Source organism: Atractosteus spatula, chromosome 11, assembly GCF_055471065.1.
Source record: "Atractosteus spatula isolate fAtrSpa1 chromosome 11, fAtrSpa1.hap1, whole genome shotgun sequence".
Taxonomy (NCBI): Eukaryota; Metazoa; Chordata; class Actinopteri; order Semionotiformes; family Lepisosteidae; genus Atractosteus; species Atractosteus spatula.
Window position 1 is genome coordinate 8,911,394 of NC_142716.1, and position 24,676 is coordinate 8,936,069.

General features: G+C 35.2%; 1 protein-coding gene across 2 annotated transcripts in view; it reads left to right on the forward strand.

Moving 5' to 3' along the window:
- Nucleotides 1–5,002: 5,002 nt before the first annotated feature.
- The window catches only part of LOC148823476 (dihydropyrimidine dehydrogenase [NADP(+)]-like), a 196,243-nt gene continuing 176,569 nt past the window's right edge, over nucleotides 5,003–24,676 (forward strand). Inside the window, exon 1 of one of the 2 annotated variants that reach the window (XM_088927918.1) lies at nucleotides 5,003–5,448. In XM_088927918.1, coding sequence (XP_088784044.1) covers nucleotides 5,410–5,448 — 39 coding nt within the window. In that variant the 5' untranslated portion in view covers nucleotides 5,003–5,409. The remainder of the gene's footprint in view (nucleotides 5,449–24,676) is intronic. The other variant, XM_088927919.1, reaches the window with a different exon arrangement.

Below are 24,676 nucleotides of genomic sequence, written 5' to 3' on the forward strand. Positions count from 1 at the left end.
AATATACAGATACAAGGTGGAGAGATGAGATTAAGATTAAGCTACAAGACTCATGTTTACTTACAATAAAAAATTGGGCACTGTTTACTGTACTGTATACACACAACCTAAACAGGTTTTTGTTTTAATCTTTATACATGGTATATTTATTATTCAAATAATGCTTTATGTAATACTGTACATTATTAGACATGGGTAGCATAGTGGTGCTGTGCTAGCTTCAACTCTGGGGCCCAGGGTTCGATTCCTTGGATGCTATCTGCATGGAGTTTGTATGTTTGACCCATGTTCGCATAGGTGTCCTCCAGGTGCTCTGGTGTCCTCTCACAAAACGTGATGGACTGGTGTCCTGCCCAGGGTGTACCCTGCCTTGCACCCATTGCTTGTCAGGAAAGGTTCCAGCTTCCCTGTGACCCTGAATTGGAAGTGTTTAGAAAATGGATGGATTCTTAGATATGAATAGCTGTGGTATATGCTGTCAAAATTATTTCATTAAAGAAATTTTGTTCTTCAAAACAGAAGAGGAATACTTACATGGTAGCAGCTATAAAGTGCTATGGTAGCAACAGTCACTTCAGGACTTCAGGATCAATTGCATAATTTAGTCTAATGACATCATAAAATATGCATTGTAATGAAACTTCTATATCCCAAATATTAAAAATGTATTTGTTGTAAAGAGTAATAACATCTAATGATGCTGCAAATTAAGGAACATTGACAGAAAATATGTGCACATTCATAGTCTCATTAAAGATATTTAGTCATTTTAAATGAATGAATAATGGTACTGAATCAAATACTGTAACTGTTTTTCTTTTCTATTGGCATATAGTGTGTTTTTTATCTTCCTCCCATTCTCTGTATTCTGGGAGATAAACTGCTAAGCATGTAAGGGAAAAAATCTGTCCAAGGAAAGATCTATTACATGACAGTGATGTTGTTAAACGTTTTAGAATTTAATAAAGGTTTTTTCGCACATATCTATGGGTTGCTACTCTTTTATGATTAAAATTGGCCATCTGTGCTGCTAACCATATTATGTTTTTAGAACTTAGTTTATATGTGCCATAAATTAATTTTGGCTGACATTACTTCACCTAATGAAAGAATGACATCCCCATAATCAAAGATCAACACATTGATGATGAGTCAGCAAAAGCCAGAATCTTTGTTTGTGAGGTGAAAAGGGTGAGGTGTTTAAATATACATAAATCAATCCATTATCTACACTTTATCCTTGAGCCTACAAAACATGTTGTCCAGGTTCAAATGCCCCATGAGTGTGAGTATCCAAACTGCTGAGGTGTACTGATACAGTATATGCAGCCATCAATTTAATGGTTATGCATGTATGAGGTTAATCTGACAGGTGAAAATCTTAATGGATAGATATACATAATACTTTCTTCATCCTTACTTATTATATTTTGATATACAGGTACTCATTTTAAATAGGAAATTCTGAACCGTTTGATAGTGCCTTGATGATTAAAATAGCCAGATAGTACATATGGACAGAAATATGGCATGCATTTCACAAACTTTAGAAACTGCATTTGGCATATTTGAATTATAAGTAAAGCAAAATGGAAAAGGTTAATGCAACACTTTTATTCAGACGCCAAACTGGCATAGTGTTGATATGATTCCTTATATTTTTTCTACCCATAAAAACCTTTTTTATATTAATGAATTCCTGTTGAAAATAACAGGCTTCTCCTGAGCCATGATACCTATCAGGATCTATGACTGAAGGGCTGTTCACAAACTGCACCAGATAACTGTGGTACACAGAAAAGCTTCCCAGTCCTCGATAATTTCAATATATATGGATAAAAGAGTATGCATTTTTATACTCTTATTATATTAAGTAGTGTCAGGCACATAACAATTACATGTTAAACTGGTGTTTGATTTCCCATATTTTTCTAAGAATAACATTTTGCTCCTAATGTGCTGGAAGGATATCATGCATTCATTCATAAATTTACATTAGACTGTATGACTTGTGCATTTCTCCAATTAGCTCAATCCCCTTTAAGAAATGTGAAACATTTGTGCAGAGATTAATTGTGAGTAATGTCATACTGCAAGTGGCAGTATTCATTATTTGTTCAAATTACACATACAGATGTTAACACGTGTGTAATAACCAACACATCATTTGTTGTTGGTTTTCAAAGATCAACCTGAGAAACTAAATAATATTGGATTTCAAAACGCTTCACTCTCTGAATAATCCATGAGAAGGATGTTCTTTTTTAGGCTTGATTTTATTTGGTATTTTATTCTACATACTGTATTTGATGGTTCAAAGCTGCTTATTCAGTGTATGTTTCAATGATGACTTTCAGTCATCAAATAATCAGTTTAGTTAGACACTGGTCTGCTTCCAACTAATTAGAATAATCAAGGATCTACTATTATTTTCAAGCTGTTAAAAGAGGCATAGTACTTGTTTAAAACTCATTGGAACTCACTGCAATTCTTAATCTGCCTTGGGATTGTACTGTACTGTATGTCCATGCATCTGTGCTTCTGCATTACAACTTCATATTATTACCATAGTCTAGAATGGACAATGGCATATAAGAATAAAAAGGTGAAAAGTGCAAGTAAACCATATAATGTAAATTTTCATGTAATCTGTCTAAAACAGATTAGAGAAAACTAAAACTAAAAACAGAAAACTGACTAAAAACATTAGAGAAAAAAAAAACATTTGAAAGCTGAGAAACCAAAGGAGGTCATTAGACCCATCCAGCCTTTTTAGTAGTTAGTATCTAATAGGATCTCATCCAGCTGTTTTTGAAAACAAGTCAGTGTTTGGGCTTTAACAACATGGCAGTTTATCGTTTCCCATACTCATACAACCCTTTGTCTAAAGAGGTGTCTCAAGTTCTTGGTTCTAAATTGGAATCACACAGGTGACAGACAGCACTAGTGAAAAATCTGCATACTGGAATACAGTACCTTCTAATTTAAAGAATGTTTTAATTGATGAATCTGATTTTATACAAAAGAATGAATGCAGTTTGTATAAAGAAATAACGTACTGTAGCTGCACCATTGCATACTGTACCATGTTAAAATGTCTAATTTTATTATTTTTATGGGAATGTACAGTACCATATCCAACACTATTGTGAAATCGCTAAAAATGAAAAAAGATAAAAGTTTATCTTTAATTGGAGATTTATTTTTTACTTTGCTCCTTATCCCCTGTGTTTGCTTCTACCACTGTATGATTCTACACACAATATTTTGTGCAGCATAAGTTATCAGTCTTATAACACTCTGTTAAGCCTTGACAATACTCAAGGTATAACAGATGCACAAGCTGTAATTATTGAACATGGCGGTGGGCTTTAGGGGAAGATAGAGCTCTTTCTATAACAGATGTGTCAATAAAAAAATAAATAAATAAGTTTTTCATAAAACTGTAAATTTTCTTTAGTTAATCTGCTGCTCTGTGGCTAGCTTTCATGACTCCAGTAGGTCTAAAAAAATGGTGTGTGTGTGTGGGGAAAATTCATCCATCCATTTTCTTACTACTTCCTCCAATTCAGGGTGGCAGGGAAGCCAGAGCCTATCCTGACGTACAATAGGCAATAGGCAGGGTACACCCTGGATAGGACGCCAGTCCATCGCAGGGCAGACAGACACAAACAAGGCCAATATTCTCAGAGGCCAAATAACCTATAAGTATGTCTTTGGACTGTGGGAGGAGACCGAAGTACCTGGAGGAAACCCATGCGAACATGAGGAGAGAATATGAACTTCTTGCAGACAGCACCCCACGTCCTGAATTCAAACCCAGGACCCTGCATTGTAAGGCAGCAATGCTAACCACTGTATCACCCTGCCGCCCTAAAGAAAATATCACCTCTACAGTATGTAACGTGATTATAAAATTTATTTTCTGTATGTCAGAAATAGTGATTAGAACTTAAAATGTTTTTTTAGAGGTCTATTCACAATTATTGTTTTGCAGATTGTGTATTCTTGTTAAATACAGTATAAAAGGGGGGAAAAAATCAGTTCATTAAATCAAACCAAATAATTTTAGGTCAGCTGCCTTCTGCCACCTGTCTTCAGTGAGTGTAATTGTCATGTGCCCCTGATTGTGATCAGTTAACATAAAAAAAGAGATTTTTACTTAGTAAAAATACTTTTGGACAATGCCTATTCAATGCAAAAAGATGAGAGTGATGATTATTGAATCTTATACCATATTTTTTTGCAAAAATCTTGTGTGTTGCAATATTGCTTCATAAAGTATTGAACATGTTTTATAGCAACAAATGTTGCATAATACAAGCATTTTATGGACTGATGTCTATTATAAGCAAATGTTTTCAACATATTAGAAATAAATATTTAAGATTGCTTTTTTCATTAATGTCACACATAATTGTATGAATATGTATTTTTACAATAAATAACATAGGCTAGAGATTTGATTTGGAAACGTGTACTTGAGGTCATTATTTGAGGTGGAAAGCCAAATATACATTTAGTCCTAGGATGACTGCATACTGTTTGTAATAAAAAGACATGACAATACATCTGTATGTGTTTTAGCCAGTCTAAAATCATTCAAAAAAAAAAGGAAGTGTAATTTAAAAGGTAGATTATTCTCTGCTTGCGCAAAAAAAGTTACCAAAACATAACAACTGTCCAATACATTGTTGAGCAGACGACTACTGTATCTTTTCATTATTAGCTCAAATTCCCATTTTCTGATTAGGTACTGTATAGCACATAATTTAAAACAGCCAAGAAAAGCTAAGTCATATACTGTATAATCTCTTTGATCGTGGTCCGTTAAAACGTTCTGCTGGGTAATGTTCATGAATATAGAAGCTTGTCCAAACGTACAGTACTAGACTGAACTTGTTTACATAAAAAAAACTTATCTACTCGACCGCTCAGTCAGCCAAAGCCCTCCCACCTTTTAGTAATACGCCCTCCACACAAAACACTAGTACAAACGTTCAGTAAAGTTTGTAGCAGAATGCCTCACTCTGGGATCTACCATTACAATCACAGCATAGATTTAACCAAAATACTGTAGTACCGGAAACGGGATTACTTCTTTTACTTTAATACAGCTGATGTTTGTTTTGGCACCACAAATAATCGGTGCGGTGCTGTCAGTGATTTTTTTTATTATTGTTTCTTAAACAAATCTCCAAAACATACCTCAGAAAAAAAATTTCGATGTTGCAAACACGGAAAACCCGGAACTAAATGGATTAGTCTTCTCTTTTAGATGTTGCCTGCTACTCTGTACTTGATGAAGCAATAAGGACTTTAAACAGTTCAGTGAGACTGTTGAATTGCGTTTTCTGTTCTTCGTTTATTTCGTTAAAAGCTCAATTTCCTTGAAAAAAAAAACGAAGCATGGCTAGAATGCTGAGCAGGGACCTCCGGGACATTGAGGTACAAAACATCTTACTGGGGCTCTGAGAGTCATCTCTCTCTAACTCTTCTATTGCTGTCACCTTTACTTCTGTCACTGTTTCCTTAATAATCAAGTTATTATTATTATTATTATTATTATTATTATTATTATTATTATTATTGTTGCAAGAGTGTAGCTGTTGACATTGGTGGGTGACGTTACAGACTTTCTCACATTTGTTTCAGCTAATGACAACCTCGGCACGATAGTGCTGCATCTTACAAAATTATGATTACTTTGTATTCCATGTTTTACTTACTGTACGTACAGTAAGTCAGAGATAGGAAGCTAAATAGAAGAGCCAGCAGAAATGTACAGTCAAACGCTGACTGCTGTTAATGTCCAGTGCTGAGCTGTGTGTGTTTAGTCATAAAATGTGCACAGTGTCGTTTTCGTGTAGTTGCAAGAAAATATTTGTATCAGACATAAATTAAATGAAAAAGGTGTCAAAGGCGGATTAAATCGCTTGATGTCAAGATGCAGTTTTAGTTAAAATACACAGGGAATGATGCACCCCTACTCTATGTGATTGTTCGTGTTTTAAGCCTTAGTTCACACTAAATTGCTGAAAATCACGATCCAGGTTACAGTTGTTGTAAACAACACATTTGTTCATGAGTGCTTAGATTGCACTTGACATGTCTCTTTTCCCATAGTGTATTTACAAATTGTACAAGGAAGCTGTTAGCAATGACCGTTAACGCTGTTCATCACAACTATGTTGTTTCATTACTCATTTCGTCATCAGCAAACTTTTAAGGGTAGGTTTAGTGGCTTTTCTTCAAAGCCTGTCCCGTGGGGATTTCGGAGTAACCAAAATCACATATCGGAATCATCTGTTGTTTCTTGTTTCTTACAACATAACTAGAAATTATTTTGCAAAAAAATAAATTACCGAATTACTTACAAAAATTACAAGGATTAACGATTCATACTCAAATTACATAAGGTCTTACACTGTGAGTTTACTTTTTACATATAAAATGTTGTTTTCGTCTGCTAAATACGCGTTTTCGAATTTTTGTTTGAAAATGTTTCCAGCTTCTTACTTGATGTGCTTTGAATAAGGTACTGTATAAATAGCACGGCAGTGGGCTAAGGTCCACTGACCACATGTACTGTACAGTATATTTCTTCAAGTCGCATACTGTATACAGTATGCTAGAACAGAGAGTTTTAGGAGTTCATAAACCTAAATTTTAGGCTACAAAAAACAGTATTATATGTTCAAGTAAGCAAGTACATAGACCTATGAAAATAATACGTAGAGACGTGTTAACTGTGTTCTACTATTTGATTGATTAAGAATAATGAATTAGGAACAAAAGCTAAGAAATGCGCTGTGTCAGTGCAAAGCTTTTTTGTTGAGAGTGATACAGAACTGTATCCCCTAGAATGTCAAATGCCCCAAAATATTTTTTAAATATCTTGAATTTTATTAAATGAAATAATGTAAAAGGTTTATATTGATTGACAAGTTAATTGTTAATCTATTGTGCTTTATATGCAGGTCTGGTATAAGTATTGTTCGTCTTTTTGTATTAATATAGTTGGCAATAAATAATGCATTTAATTACAGTAATTTCAGCCAATAGTCTGAGGCAGCAACTTTACACAACATTGCCTGAAACCTGGCATACTTAGGATGTAAAATACTTCTGCTTCCACTACAATATAAACGTATATCAATGGCAAACATTATCAGTATCTACCATCTGTCATGCAGAAGGTGCTAAAAGAAAGTAACTAAATCTGTCTAATCAAGAACATCTACATACATTTTATTTTCATTAACACATAGGCAGGCCTGCTGTACTTGCAGGAACGTGCACTGTCTGTAGTGAGAAGTGCATTGAACAATATTTGGTTGAGTAATATTATACTACCAGAAGAAAGTGTATGATCTTTATTCACCTCTTTTTAAGGAGGACCTGCTATTTTTTTTGCTTTCAGTGTTATTTTCTAAAAACAGTGCATTTGGATTATAGCAGTTGCATAAAACACTTTTTTGTGTGTGGATTAGGTTAGGAGGAAGCTTGGTGGTCAATAGTGATTGACTTTGTTTGGAGAAGAAGCAGTTTCCTTATATATATCCAAAGTTGATTATGAAAGCTTTAAGAATACTGCCATACTTTCAGTGCTATTCCATACCTTCATTATGTAGGACAGAACTGGTAATAGATATCACTTTATTTATTATGGCATTTTTGGTTTTAGTTCACTTTTTATTATGTTTTGTGTGTGTTTAATTCAAAGATTGGTACCCGATTGTTGTTTTCTTGTTTCTTATGAAATTGAAAAAAAGTTTTCATGACCTTCCAAAGACCTTAAATCATCCCCTTTTCATTAAGAAGCACAAAGACTAATCACAGATTCCCTGTTTCCCAGGAATCTTGTTCTGAAAGATGAGAAACCCATGATCATTGACAAGAGGACATTTTAAGTCTACTTTTGCAGGATGTTGCCGTTTGGTTTTCAAACTGCAAAGCACAGTTGACTAATGATAAACCCTTGTGTGAAATGTTATTGTAGGAAAGGCAGGGGCAAGTAAAATAAGTTCTGGAACAACAGCAGTATTATCATTGTGGCAAGCACTAATCAGTGATGACATGGTAGAGATAATATGAGGCTTTGAATCAGTTGATGAAGGACAGAGGTTTCTGAGTTTCACACTTGAGCACTACTTACTTGGACCAAACTGAACTGCAGTATGCTCATATTTTTGTAGTTTTGTAGAGCAGAGCCATGTGTCCACAATAGAATCAAATTCAATACATTAATGCTGCTATAATCCATAATCATGATGTGACTGTACTTTCAATTTTTGCAATCTTGTTCAGTCATAATTCTAATCTAAATTGTACCAAAACTAGGCTCTTTGAGGTTAATTGCTGGCATTTAAGCTATTAATTTGACTACGTTTTCTATTGCATTAGTATGTTGTCATGCCAGATAACTACAATCTCACTGGCAAAGTACACTCTTATCAGGCCACCTTTGACCATCTATGCACTTCATTGTAAGTGGAAAAAAGTAGAAACTCAGTTTTTCTACTCAGTATGTCTTTGAAGTATTATAGCAAGGATGCACTAATTAAGGCTGAATCTGTTCAGCAGATCAAGTTTCTAAAATTATGTCTAAACATGAAGAGATGAGTTTAATGATGAATATTTGCTTATTGTGTTTATCGTATCAAGCAATATATTTGCTCCTGCTACCAGCTGCTTTCACGTATGTGTTTGTGCACAATCAGAGTTGCACTGGATTGGCTGTCATATACAGTATACTGTATATACTGTATTAATTTTTCAATTTGTCATTGGGCTATAACCACATTTTTCTTGCATCTGGAATGGTGGAAAGAAGACTGTATATATTTTCATCCCCCACATTTCATTTTTATGTTGTGATTCCCACACATAACAGAGTTACCTATAATTGGAACAGCAAAGGGAAATCACAGCTGTCCAGAAATTCTGTTGGTTACTACACAATACACCAAGAATACCTTGACCAACCCAAGTGTTCCTAGTCCCAGTTGTACTTTATACCATTTCTTGGAGAATTCCATTTTCAGTTGATTAATGACCTACTGTAGCCAATTTTCATAATATGTTATCTTGTCAACAGGGCTCAGACTGTTCTTTTAACCCTGTGGTTGAACTGTTTGTTGGTTGAACCACTGCTTGAACCACTTTTGATACCCCTAACCCAATCAAGATTAATCATTTGTGGTTCCTTGCTGTATTTCACATTTTGGTAATGCCATCAGATAATTTTTGCTTTCAGCCAATATGTGTGTCCCTGTATCTAGCTGACTGTCCTTGGTAACTTCAAGATAAAGAGTGAGAGCACTGAAGAGTTCACAGGACCCTACTGTTATCTCTGACCTCAAACAGTACATGGCATCTTTTGTTTGAACAAATACAAGTCAGATTACTTCTTTGCTTTATTCAAATGATCAGCTGTGACACAGGGAAACTTTAGGATGCACTGTAACACAACACCAAACACACAATGGAGGACACAGATACAGTAGGCTGATATTTACAACACGTTCTGTCGTACCTGTAATCCATGGAATGTAATGTTAATTTTTACATTCATCCAGTTCTAACCAATTTTTCCAATTCAGAGTCGGAGGGAAGCTGGAGCCTATCCTGGTGAGCAGTGTATGAAAGACAGGGTAGACCATGGACAGGACACCAGTCCATCACTGGGCAGAGATGTCCACACTCGCATCTTGGGCAAATTTTCCCAGAGGCTAATTAACTAACAGTATATTTTTGGACTGTGGGAGGAAACTTGAGCACCCAGAGAAAACTCATGCAAACACAGGTACTGTAGGACATACAGGACAAACTCCACACAAATAGCACCCCAGGTCTTGGACCCAAGACCCCAGCACTGCAAAGCAGCAATTCTGAACAGTGCGTCATGCACCACCCATATTAATGTAGTGTGCTGCCCTAAAAGAAAATCACATTTGTTTTTGGTATTGGCTTAGTAATTTGCCTAGAGTGTTTTGATCAATTAATTTAGGATATTAAAACTTGTCTGTATATTAGAAGCTGTAGCTGAGGCTGTATATTAGAAAATGTGTTGTTAGATCACTAGTTTAGAAAGATGAGAAGGATTATTTTACTGCTGAAGATGTTGGTGTTATTCTGGATGAAGCCAGAACAGCCTTGATTGAATTGAAGTGTACCTTCTACAGTTCATCCTTAACACGCAAGTGACGACTGAATTTAGTAAAGATATAATATTCCATGGTTTAGTGACACAAACTACCTCCAGTATAATATGGATGTAAGTGGGTACTCTGCCTTTTTTTAGCATATTTACTTATGGTGCAGTGGCAACAGTGCTGTGACCTCACTGTTCATAGTGCGCATAAGATGTAGTCTAAATGATTTCAGCCTGCCTTAGAAGCACCTTTCTAAATGTCCAAATAATTGCCAGCTCTGGAGCAATTAAATTGTAATTTTTTTGGATTCCTGTCAAAAGTTTAATTTTAATATTTCAATTTCTGGAAGTACTGCATGTGTGCCTTTATGTGCATAAAATTCATTAAAATTATCCCAGTTTGCAATTAGTGTTCATTAAAAAAATAGGAGAAAGGCAGAATTTATACAAAGAGGCATTCTGTGTGTTTTAATCCTGACTGTGATTGCTGTGAGAACCTCCATTTTTCATAGGAACCCTGATTAAAAACTATGGTCTGACATTAAAAAGTCAAATTAAAACTACTGATATGTAAATCTGATTAATTTAAAAAGTGTGTATTTTAATGAATCGAGACTGTTTTAATCAAATATAAAGATAACTACTGTAGCTACAGTATAATGACAACTGTATATTTTAAAATAGTCACCTGTGTTATTTTTTAAACTTTGAGTCTATATATTTAAGTATGGTATACAGTATGGAGGAATAATATAGGACTTACATTGTAAAATATTGAAACATGTTAGATCAATGTTTCTGTAATATAATTTGCTGATGTGCTCCACTAATAAAAATAACTTCCCGCATTCTAAATTATTGTGAATTCTCAACTTTTTTTACTTTTTAACTGTTTTCAGTGTTGCAGGATGTTGCACTTTAAATCATATTATTTTGATTGGGTTGCTTTGTCCAGATTGGCAGTCAAGTTAGATCATTGCATTATGCCACGACAGTGATTTGTTTCATGACTTTAAAAATATCATTCAGTCACACACGCTGCTATGAGGCTATTTTTTTAGAATATTGGTATGGAATGGTACAGTATGTATATAACATAAAGCATAGGCATACATAAATTAAATCTGTGCATAAGTAAAAAAAAAAATGTATTATGCACTGGATATACTGTACCTCCTATAGTTTAGTTACTTTATTTTCTCTGAAGGGAAGAAACAGACAACATCTTATTTAAATAAGAAAAGGTGTTATTTGGTAACAAGTTCAGGAGGAGGTCAAGTTATAATGTTGCCCTTCTGTTCTCCTACAATACGTATATATACTGTACTCCCTGGCAGCACAAAACTACATCTTTTCTGGCGCCCCACCCTCCACCCTAGCTTCTGTGTCGCAACATGCTCCATGATTCATTCCTTGACAGGAGTGTTGTGTGTCCTAAGGTCAGCACTGTCATTTCCTCAGCCTGGCAAATTAACACCCAAGTATTACAGTAAGTACGTTATGCTTTACATTTAACATTTGTCAGTTCATTTTGTTATTAGAATTTGAAGCTCTGATAGAAATGACTCTTAATTTGTGTTCACAGGTATTATACATATATATATTATTTAAACCAGGAATAATTATTTTACTTTTTTTTGGATTGTTTTACTTTTTCCTTCTAGTATGGAATGTGATGGTACATTAAGAAAGAACTAGAGAAATAACCAGAACGTTCAGGCATAATGTTTTGCACAAACAAATCAAAGTTTATGATGATGATTTAAAATAAAGTAGCTTCTAAGAATATTCTGTGAGATGATGAAAAGAGGTCTATATACACTTGGTTATTTAACTCTGTTTATTTTTAACCCAGCTGAAATGCTTTGCTTTGAGCTGCTGATCAGAATTTCTTTATTCCTGGTCAAAGTGTGAGGTTAAAAGTGCTTTTTGAGTAGAGGTTTTCTTATCATTTGTGTTCGGCATTGAACAGCAGGTCATGTGAGTTCCTGCACAGCAATTTTACCTTTTAACTACCTTAGGAGCTGAAAGTAAATTTCTACTCTGATAAAAAAAATCCCATGATGGAAGCAAGTAAAATACATTATGTAAAAGCTATACTGTATTTTATTTTGTCTTTATTATGTTGTTTTAGTGAAATTTCAGCATTAAGTCAGTTCAATGAAAATCAGTCAGCACAACACCGAAGAAAGGACTGCATCTGGTGTTATATATGAAAAGTCACAGAGCGCAGTTTTGGCCATCTGTTGCATTACCAGTCTTGTAGAGGCAGTTGGCTTCATTGGCAGTATTCAGCAAACATGGAGCTCAGGATACTGAGTGACATGTGAATAGATGGTCTAGTAATTTCACTCCTGGCTAAGTTTGGTTTGATTGCTCTTTTAATCAGTCAACACAAAAGGATCATCTTCATTCCTGTCACCACAAGGTAGGGTTCCCTGTGAGCAGCAGTGTCATAGCATGTCCCTGTGCAACTGTGTGCTGTGCAGTGTAATTTACTGGCACTTCTGTCCCCAGGGGACAACATTTCACCTGATCGCATGTGACCCTCCATCTTGTGCAATTTTGATCTACAAACTCAATCCCTCAATAGAGCTCATACCCCTGCCTGCAGGCTGAACTCCTTATAATACCCATGGTGTGCTGAACCTCGTTTCACTGTGGAAAAGATGAGGCCCTCTATTGTAGAACCCGAGCAGGATTTCACTTTGGTTGATTTGCCTTCTGTTTCTGTGCTAATCGTTTTAAACCTTGACACATTCAGGACAGTTTATAAACAGCATTTAGTAAAGCTTTGGCTCATGTTGCCCATTACTTAATTAACTCCCTTTACCAAATGCACTGCTGATATCAGACAGCTTTAGTTTTCTCCTGTCCCTTATGTAATACATTTTTAGTGTGCTAAGATCACAGAAATTAGGGCTAATATCATGTACATATTGCATGTATCAGCAAAATGAGCACAATGGGTTGAATGGCTCCCCTTCATTTGTAACATTATTAAGTTCTTAATTGATGTAAACAAAGTTTGAGATGCATCGACAAATGTTCTCCTGCATTGCAAGCAGTTGTTGCATTTGATGACTAAATTGTGCTGTACAATATGTGATGTACAGTAGTACAGTTGGTGTGAAAGAAAGAAAAACACTAAGGGTGAGTAGGTAATCTCCGGTTCTTATAAGCACTGCTTGGCCACCCTTAAACATGGCCCGTTATGGCTACATGCCAAATTTCATTCTTCTGTAGTTGATACTGTATGTTTGCATCAACAGGCCAAGCAAAGTGCCTGGTGACCCATCCTGTATGTTAATGTAGCAGTAAGTGAAGTGTGAGATCTCCATGGAAACGTACAGTGGCCTACTGTGGCTAGCAAATGTGAGGACTTTGCAGTTGTTACCTTTCAGGTTTCTAGAGAGAAAAATACTTGTTTCTTTTTTAGGATATAACATTCTTCAGAGTAGATGTTACTTAAGTTTAGAAAGTTCTTTCTCAGCAACTTAATGTTCATGATCTTTGGCCCTTCTATTCCAGCTTCCTTTCTTCACCATTAAAATACTGTATTTCTAACATGACATGATATTTAACCTTTCCTTCTTTACTTGTAAGTGTCATATTGTTTGTTCTTAGTTAATCTTAAATTGAGTGATTTCTGTAGTAAAGTTAGGTACTGTAAATGTGTCTTAAGATTTACATCAATAGCTCTTTGGGGGGACCTACAAAGTTTTTTTTAAATAGTGATGGTGTAGTATCGTTTCTTAGGATAACAAAAGGTTGAACTTGCGTTATGTGATTTCCTTATAACACCAGGTGTTAAGTGTCTGGTACTTGAGTTGAAATTGCCAAAATGCCTTAAGAATCTGCATAAGCAGCCTTTCAAAAAGACAAGATTTTAATTAATGCAAAGCATTGAAACATATGACCATGTCCCTGTATGTGTAATGAAGATCGCCTGCCTGCTATCGGCATGATTGAAGACAGCCTGTCTCTGAGAGAAGTTGCCTGGAGAATGAGATTTTCTGCTTCAGTAATCAGCAGACATATCCAGAGAAACCAGGAACCTGGCACTCTGAGGGACAGGTCTTGGCGACACACTGGCCTAGGACGGTTAAATCTGTCTGATCTATCAGTGTAATTGTTTTCAGACTGTAGTGATTACAGCATGAGAGATTCTAGGGAGAAATAACCCAGGCATTGGTAGAATGACTGTGATTATCCATCTGCATAAAATGATCTGCATGCAATTCATAGTTAACGTTCGCGCGGTACAAACAGTGAAGTGTTTTATTCATTAAAAAATATTGTTTTCACTTCGACAGACCCTTTGGATGACAGTAAAATAGTTAATAATTGCATTGTGGTACGTTTCATCCCAAAGGATCCAAAGCAATTTAAATACAGGAGGGAACCTGTTTCATCAACCACTGAGTAATCACTGGCAGCCCCACTACACAAGCAGAACTGGCTCCTTTCAAGAAATGGATGGATGAGATTCTTGGATCAATTAGTTATTTACTACCAAACGGGCCTTGAAGGGCCAAATAGCCTTCTCTCCTTTGTAATGGTTCTTAGTTTTTATCAGGTAAAAAACAAATTGCTTCACCAGTTGAAATAAGAGGGAACTTTATGTAGGTCAGATTTTGCAATTCAAAAGGAGTATTTAGCTTGGACACGGAAGATAACACTCCTACATTTATGCACAATGTTGTAAGAATTTTAATGAACAAGTCGTCAGTTTTACCTCTTTGCCAAAAGATTACTTACTAGTGAAACAACACCATTCCTACCGTTTATGGCATCCAAATACCAGTCAACCTCAGTCTTTTGAAAGCTGATAAACTCATTCCAGAAGGTGGTTCTATTTTGTATGTGGAGATGTCATGGTGCATATTATGATAATTGTTGTGTTATTGTCAGTTAATGAGATGGAGAAGTAAGATGATGTGGAAAGGAATCTAACAAGGAAAGAAAAAAATCCCACAGTGACATACTGTACAGTAGCTGAGGCTGTTAAAACACTGCCAGGATTTTGTAATGGTATCATTTTGGCAATGTGTCATGTTTCATAATGAAACTTAGTCCGATTCACATTCTTTAGACATCTAAGTTTAAAATCTTTGATGAAATCCATCAGACCTACTGTAAGGGTTGCATCTATTTTTTTTAACATCAGTATATTATCTTTGATGAGCAGATGAATTTGGGTAACACTCATGAGCCATGCAATTCAAGCACTCAGCACAAGAATCAAGCACTCTGCATTGCTAAGGTGAAGCAGAGATTACCATGCAATTAACTTGACACATTGTGATTCTCTTCGAGGTTTAGTTGTTACAAATGCAGGTTCACATCCAGATTGCTCTGTTTCTGATTTAACAGTTCTTGGCATTCACTTTGCCCTGTTTGATCAGCAACCACATGAATACATCACTTACAGCAGATTATGCTGCAGCAGCTTCAGAAGCCTTCATTGCTGGAGGTCACTCAAAGCACCTCATCCCCAAGGAGACAGATCTACACTCCTTCTATCCTTTTTTTGGCCCATCTTCATGCTTGCTGTTGCTTAAGCCATTAATGGTGAAGGTTTTTTGTCCATATACCAACATGAATAAAATAGATCTTTTTTTTATTTCACATACCTTTTGAAATTGGTTGATTGTAATTATTATTCTTGTGTGTATTTTTTTATTTTAGGTGACCTTGTAGAATAATAAATGCTTATTCTTTTGGTGATTCAACTTCCGTCTGTTTTCACTGCAGAAACAGAGAAAATTTAATTTAACAAATTTTCCAAAGTACATTATTTGTAAGTTTGATGTAACGTAATGCTGTATTTGTGGTCTTCAAGTCTCACCCTGAGAAGCAAGCTGTTATTGATAGTGTTCATCAAAGCAAAGACTTAAGTTGAACAAAAAGACCCAGGAATGATTTTGTATGTTTTTACATTAATAGGGCACTGTTAAACTAAATAATTTCAGCATTAATTAGCTTCATTAAAAGTTCTTCTTTTGATATAATATATATAGAGGTCACTTAATGTCACAATTAAAAGACACATTTTTGTTCCCTTTCATGGAGTAATTGAATATTTGACAGTGAAATTGAAGCTCGTGATAAGCACAAGGTAATGGTTGTTCCTCATTAGTTTCTCATATGTTCCTCATTAGTCTTCCATCTTACACAACACATAACATAACTTAAACCTAATTTTCTGTACATTTTGTTCTCTTTGCAAGCACCCATTTTGTGCTAATATAAATAAAATGATTTCTCCTTACACTATGCTGCATATAAAGTATTTTAAAGAAGTGTCTACTCGGGGGGATTGGACCCACAGCTAGCACTTTATGCAGTGTGGTAGTGCAGATGACCATGGACCTTTGGCCTAGGCAGTGAGGCAGTACAATGTAACAGCATTTTGCTTTTCTCTCTCCAAAATTATTTTGCCATTCTGATTAAGACCATGGAGAAACTTACCATGTTTATATCAACATGCTGAAAGCAGGGTACATTAGAGTAAAAGAGGTGTTAAGTACCATTTCCAAATGGTCAAAATCTGTAGGATGATCTGAATAAACCTGAGGACAGATCACGCTTCTGCCACACTTCATTAGTTCGCACACTCGAAGGGCTCGAATGGGATAATCCCTCCAACTACTCTTAGAAGATGCTTCCTTGCTGGATCATTGGTCTCTTAGTGAAATTCCCATAACAGATCATACTTATTGTGGATGTTTGACTGGATCTGATAAACTCCATGTGCTAAACTTTAACCTTCTCCATTATCCTGATTGACGGGCTGAACACCAAGGTTCACTGAAATTCCAACGAGTCAAAGTTTACAGTCATTGCAGGGAGTACTCTGGTTCGTGGTACTGGTGGGGTGGTGGCGGGGTGCAACAAATTTAAACCTTAACTGGCATTTAAATCTGTTGCATTGATATATTTCTGTGATTCTATGTAATCCATTATATATTTCTCAGAGTATTGTACTTACCTGCTAACTTTCAATTTGACTTAAATACCTGCTTTTATTCTGTGTAATGTGTAAAATTTGAGACTTTACGAAATGGTTCATACACATTTTTACTAGCTATTTTATTCAAAACCCGAATACTCAAACTCAATACTTCTAAGGGAAAGATAGGTTACAGTAAATGTTAGCAAAACTGAAGAGAAAAATTAAATATTTTAAATATTTAAAGTTATTATCGCACAACTATTCAGATCTCTCAAGATGCACGGATATCACTTACAGTATGGACAGCAGTTTTCAAGTCTTTCTAGAGACCCTCAATAGAATTCAGGTCTATTCCTGATTACGCCAGGACTTTGACTGGGCCACTCAGGGACAATCAGTTTTCTATTTTTAAGACAGTCCAGTGTAGCCTTGGCCATGTGTTTGGAATTATTGTCCTGTTTAAAGGTGCATCTTCATGCCAGTTTTAGTTCAAAAGACGTTTTCATCAAAGATTTGCCAATACTTTGCTTTATGTATGTACTGTATGTTGCCCATACAATTACTGGGTTATTACTGACCCATGGACATTGTCTTCCATCTGAGCCACTGAACTATGTAGATTTTTTCGAAGGTGCCATTCCATTTTCATGCTTTCCAGGCCGCTCAGTTTGGAGAAAAAACCTGATCTACTGTAGATGGTATCTGGGTGCCTTCATTAAACAGAGCAGCTAGATCTGGAGTGTCAAAAGTGGTTTAGGAGGCCAGAGGACAATTTCAACAAATGATATAAATTCCGCTTCTTCCCCAGAAATTGTGGAATCCTCATATATACTGTATATATACTGATATATTCACAAATTATCAGTGAAGATGTAATGATTTGGTTTGCAAAGCTGGGTGGATGGAGATCACAGTGTATATTATGGCTCCTTGACAGCATAATCCTATAGAGACACCATTCTTTTCCTGCCAAATATTTCAGCTAACTTTGTGCATAATTGTGGCCTTATGTTAATACATGACAACATGCATGACCACATGTTATACTGTATATTGCAGTAAGTACCATACATTGTACTGTGAGAAATACATCATGGATTTTTATGGTTACAGTTATTGGAAGTGGCTATTGTGCTGTCTCAAGAATCTAGGGACAGTAGTCAAACATCTAACTAGTGTCAACATTTGCAGTTCTCCAGAGCTTCAAAGCAACAAAAGGAACTGAGCTATTTATTAAATGGAAGGGGGTCTGAGACGCATTGATCATAGGAATCTCCTGGTTAGCCAGGTTCTGGTTAAATGAAAGTCTGCAAATGAAGAATGATCAACAGACAGAATAGAAGATAAAAAAGGCAGGCAGGCAGAGAATGAAGGAAGAGGACGGACAGCAAGATACAAGGAGAGAGAAGAAGAGACAGTGCCAGCTGGGAGGTCCTTGTTCTAATCAGCCAGATTCGAGTTGAACCTTGAACCTTGTTATGAGAGCTTGCCATTTCTGTTGGTTTTAGGTGATTTTCTGTATAGATAATTCCTAGGCTAAAAACTTGTTTTTTCTGTCTTCTGTTTTGTGGATGAATTTTTAGAATTTTTAGAGAGGTTTCCATCCAAATTATAATGAGAGATCCTGGTTTATACAGTAGGAGGGAATTAACTTTAGGTTAAATTCTGTTTGGTATAGAAAGCAGGTTTATCTTTCTTTTTGCCGCGTTAGACATTATATAGGATTTGAATGCTTGGTAGCAGTCTGTTTTTTTTTAGTTGTTCCGGATGTAAGACTCTGAGACGCCTTGTTTGTAAATAGAACAACTTGTTTGTTTTAAGTTTATGTTGTGTGTTATTTAGAGTGTCATTGTCATTGTTAATACATACTGTATTTGTTTAACCCAGTGTGCCTGGTTTATTAGTCCTTTCCCCAAAGCTGTGCCAGAGAACAAATAATTCAGGTGCCTGTAATTACACCAACTGTTTGGGTATATTCTTGGCACAATTTGTACAATATGGGTGGGTTATGTTTTTTTAATTATTGATTAATCCACTCAGCCTATTTCTGTATTTCTCTTTGTTTTCTAGCCCCTAGTTGTATTGTATCTGTATCTTAGTAACTTTAAATTTGTTTATACAGCTCCAAGTCATAGTTTAGTTTAATGTTGATGTGTCTGTTTTTAGGTGATGACCAGAAGAAAATTCAGTCTTTCACAACAGATAGACCTTATTTGCTCGGGCTTTTTCGTTAAGTGGTGAAAGTGATGATAGGGTCTTCTTACCTCTTATTTGGTTACATATTATCACTGTTGGTGAAGCACATTCATATTGAAAGATAGTGGTATTCATAATGCTGCCCTGTTATCTGGTGATCATCCACTGGTTTTCCCTCAGGTGACCTAATGGGAGGATTCACATTCTGGCAAACATTACGAAAAACGAATATCTTTCTATATTCCAGGATCTTCAGTATGATTAGAATGTGCTGGGTACTTCCTCCTTTCTTTATGTGTTTGTTCAGTAGTGCATAAGGTGTTCCCTGTGGTGTAGTGCTTCTGTTTCATCCATTATGTAATATGCTGAATGTGAGATGTTGAACACCAGAATTGGTATCTTCTCATACCCTCCTCTAAACCACTGATATCTGGTAATCAGAGCTATTTGGAATAGCAACATAAAGTAGCTGTTTTAGATTTCTTGGGATACTGTTTGGAACAGTCTTTGTTTTTTCAAGAAAATTCTGATCATCAGTTGATACTGATATGGATCAAATCTTAATTTTATGTGCTCTGTGCCCTCAGAGTACGGTGTATACTTTTTTATTTGATGTGAGAATGTTCACAGTAGTCTGTAGTCTGGGGCAGGTCTCTTCAACTTTGTCTGCAGTTCTGGGGAAAAACATCTCTTGTTCTGTGTTGAACCTTCTGTGGAATAATGATTCATCACTTGATTTGTCTGAACAGCAAAGGCAGATTTGGCTGGCCGGCATCGCTGCTGTTAAGAGGATGATTGCTCTGCAGTGACAGTCTCTGTGTTCCCTCCCCTTATTTCAGTGAAGCCTTTCTTTTCTCAATGTTGTTTATTGTATGGGTCTATAGGAAATTAGAGGGGACTATTCTGGGCTGGGGAGCAGTGATTGACACAGCCAAACCACCGTTGAGCCCACCCCTAAATGAAACTGTATGAGGGGGGATAATTGAGGCCTTTACCTGGTTTGGGTAGAGAGGAGGATTGTCACCTTGGGGGAGGTGAGAAAGGGTTTAAGAGGGAGACATTAAAGAAAAATAGGATAGATATTCTGTTTGGTGTTTTTCTTTCCTTTCCCAGTAATCAAGAATATAGTGAAATTTATACATTTAAATATAATAATTCAATTACCATATTTGCCCAGAATAAAGTGAAATGGTCAATAACAGCAACTGGATACTGCAGAGGAGTATGTAGATAAAATGTCTATAAATATGCAAGAGTCCTTAAATGATTTAGAATATTTATTGCTTTTTGGTATTCAGAAATGATAGTCCTCCTCTTACAGTGGTCGGTTTTTGCTCTAATCTCCACCACCACCTCTCCCACAATACTCGATACTTTTCAGCATTTTTAACCATTCCAAAATGTTCCTTATCCTCTTGACATACAATTGTTTTAATACATATAGTACTAAAATATGACAGCAGTCATGATTAGTATAAATGTAAATATCTTGACCGTAACTATTAATGAACAAATACTTAAAGATTTAAAATGATAGGTACAGTTGTATTGTTTGTGCACCTACAAAAAGATAGACCAAGCTTTTATATTTCTTTAAATGTTAATTGTAATATTAAATAAAACCTTAAAATATGCAATCTTATTTTTGTGTTCTGTTTTGTATACAGTGCATATATATTGCATTTTAAATATGAACCTAATGTTGCCAGGTACAACAAGTGTCACAGTTGATATCAATTCAAATAAATAATGACTGTTTTCAAATTGTAATTTACTTTGCATGTTACACTTTTTTTCACACTCTGATGTGGAATATAGTGGTTTTCAAGTACTTAGCTAAATAGATCAATTCTCTTGGGAATGTGGTAGTTTTCAGTGATCTGTTCTCTTGTACTGTGTCTAATTATATAGGAGACTGAATGATATTCTGATTCTATATTTAATATTGCTGACCCAAAGACCATTGCTTTATTTCGCTAACAGCAGATCAATATGTGGAAATTCCTTTATTGATTCTGGGAGAAGACTAAGCTTATGCCACAGAATTGCCAGCTCATGCTTAATTGTTCTCTTCGTAGCGGTAGATGGGATTTCTTTCTGAAAATGAAGCTGCATGGGGAAAAGAGTTAAGTTTTTCACAATATTCTTTTTGCATACTAAGTCCCTGATGTTCTTGTATTTCCAGAGATAAGGCAGGTCAAGGTAATTTATTGCCCGTGTGGAGCAACTATTGATTAGATGACGAAAAGGCAAGACCTCCTGCTTCACTAATCGTCCTGTGAATGTTTACAAAATCTTATCAGTTTAAGCAATGCAGATACTTTAAGGAAAAAGAAGGGAACAGTCCTAATTTACTTGGATTCTTTTGAAGAATGTTGAAAAGTTTTCTTTTAGATGAAAAATGCATTTTTTTATTTTTTGGCTTGCTCAAGGTTAATTTACATCAGAGGTATTTGCGGCATGACGTTTCACCTTTTTTTACCTTTATACTTTATGTGACCAGTTTTATTCAAGATAGTGAAGACTTTGTATACTTTGGGAATGCAAAACTGATACATCCTTCAGTTTTCTTTTCTCAATAAAGCAGGGAGAGAGATTCCCAGTGGAATGAGCTTAGCTATGCCCATGGACTGAATTTAGAAGATTATTTTATATATCCATTATGTTAGTACATTTACTGAATGTTACACAGTTCACTAAGCTTTAATTGTCTGTAAATAAGTCTTGTAAACATTTCCTAACATCTATAACTTAGCTTACATAAGCAAAGACTTTGTATTGTGTGTTGTGCCAAAGCTTTTATATTAGATTCCAGATAGCTACAGTAACAACATTATTGAGATTTCAAATAGATGTGGTTACAGTATATTCAAATTTTATGTTTACAATGCATGGAAATGTGAATCACAAAAACATATACTGTATAAATTCTTGATCTTTATCCTTTGCTGATCAAAAATCCACCTTATATTAATGTTAATAAAAGTTTGTTTATTAAAAAGTTATTAGCTATTTACTAGTTATTGTAAAACTGGCTATTTCAGTTTGAAAAAATGGTAAAGAAGATTTATATGAGGTATTGATTGAAATGTATAGTTGGCCACATTCTCATCTGTGAATTATTGATCTTCATGACCGTGATGAATAAAATTCAGCACTGGTGACTAAAAAAAATCAGCAGACTAATATAATTAATTGCTGCAAAATACCACGGAATGTGAGTCTTTAATTACAGTACTCTGGCCATTCATGTACTTTATGTTTCAAGGGACACAAAGTGTGTATAATTGTTTAGTTTTCTTAATATTATACAGTAAGTATTAATTATCTTAAGAAGTTCGTGTTGACACCCGAAGGAGGCTCCACGCCCCCAAATGTTGTGTTTCTTTTCTTTTCAGCATGGAATAAAACTTTACTTGTTCCTTTAATCTTCTTAATATTGTCTTCCATTTACAGCATTTTATTGTGCTAAAGTGGTAGTATTATCTCTTTGTAATCCATGATAATAATTGCTTAAGTTTTCATCCCAAAAATCCCTTTCAGAAGGTTCAGGAGGGGGACCTATTTCATTCACCCATTAGTGTGGTACAGTAAGCGGCAACTGTTCTGCACCAACAGCTCCACTACACAACAAATTGGTTGAGAAGTGAAAAATTCTCCACCAATTGAATTACAAAATTAGGAAGGCCAAAGTGCTGTCCAGAGTGGAACCAGTGTTAGCACCCCTAGTCTTAATGAATACCACCGTAACATTTATAATGAAGAATGACACCTCCTATGGTATTGTGTCCTTTGGTATGGTATTGTGTCCTTTGTCACCTTACTAGGGTATTACTTTGATAAGTCTGGTACAGAGGGATAACTGCCATGTACTCTATAATACTTACTTAAGTTCACATAAACTTAAAACACTAACCTGGACTCCCATTCCAGTACTGCACAGGTCCAGCCTTAATCACCTTCAGAGATCAGGCTACACGAAGAAGTAATATTACCCATTTGTCTGTCTATCCATTGTATTGAAGCCTTTTATATTTTTTCTGATTGCTGCAAACTCCAAATATGTTTGCGAATACACATATAACCACTGGGTGCATTGTTCATCTCTCATGTATTGGCTGTATGATTGTGTGAAATTTATCTACTTTCAAAAGATTTAGTTTGTCATGCTGTAATATAGGCAAGCAATTTTTTTTTCTCTAATGATATTTAAACAATTTATTTTGACATTGATTATGCCTTTTGGGCAAATCAGAAGCTTTATGAAAGCTGAAATAAAAAAAATCTGTTTTAGCTTTCATGGTATTCAAAGCATTCTTGTACGACACAAAACAGTAAAAGAATGCCAGTGCTGCATGAAACCTTGACCTTTTTGCTACAGTTTTGTACTTTTATTTTTAATATGCAGTTGTCGAAACTTACACAGACATTCTCTTGTAAAAATAAAGACATGAATCACTTAACATTGTTCTTATCTTCCTTTGTAACGCTATTCAGCATGCAGTAGGTATAGGAAAGGGCTAACATTATTATTAAAACTATCAATATTTATTTGAAACAAAGATCAAAAGAAACTATCATTCTTTGCACTGTTTTCAAAGATAGAATATGCAGATATCCTTTACTTTTTGAACAAATGATGCTGAACATAGTTACTACTAGGCAAGTCTTTTTATTTTTTAATAATGTTGTTATTGCAATGTTCAGAATTACACTACGCCCTAAGCGATAATAGAGCACACGTCTACACCTGATACATATTAATAATGATATTAATAATAAATTTCATCCATAATGCAAAGAGAAATCACAGCTTTTTGAATATATGGGCAGTCATGTGCACTGTGTATGATGAGATATATCAGCAGGTTGACAGATACAAGTTTAATGCTGGTGTCTATTTTCCTATTCTTACTTAAACATTTTGTAACAACAGTAGATTAGACTCTGTCAAACATTATTAGGGTTTCCTTTTGTTGAACTGCAGCATGGATTTGTTTCACTTGTACATTTTCCACTTGAGGAGAGAAGGTCAATACAGGACTGCAAGTGGGGCTTTGCTGAAGAGAAACATGATAAATTTGTCCTCGTGTACATTTTATTATTTAAATAAATCAATGCTTTGTGACAAAAAGATATTTTTTCCACAGTATTGAAATTTCTGCTGTGTAAATATTAAATATTTAAAAAGAAGAAATAAAAAAACTTGAGTAGTAATTTATTAGCTACTGTACTGACGCAAAATTAACGACTTTGCTGTTTACTGTATCACATATATAATTTTTTATGATTTTACAGGATTTATAGAATATTCATTACTTAGGATTATAATGCATGAATATTTAAAACTAGAATTTATTAATATG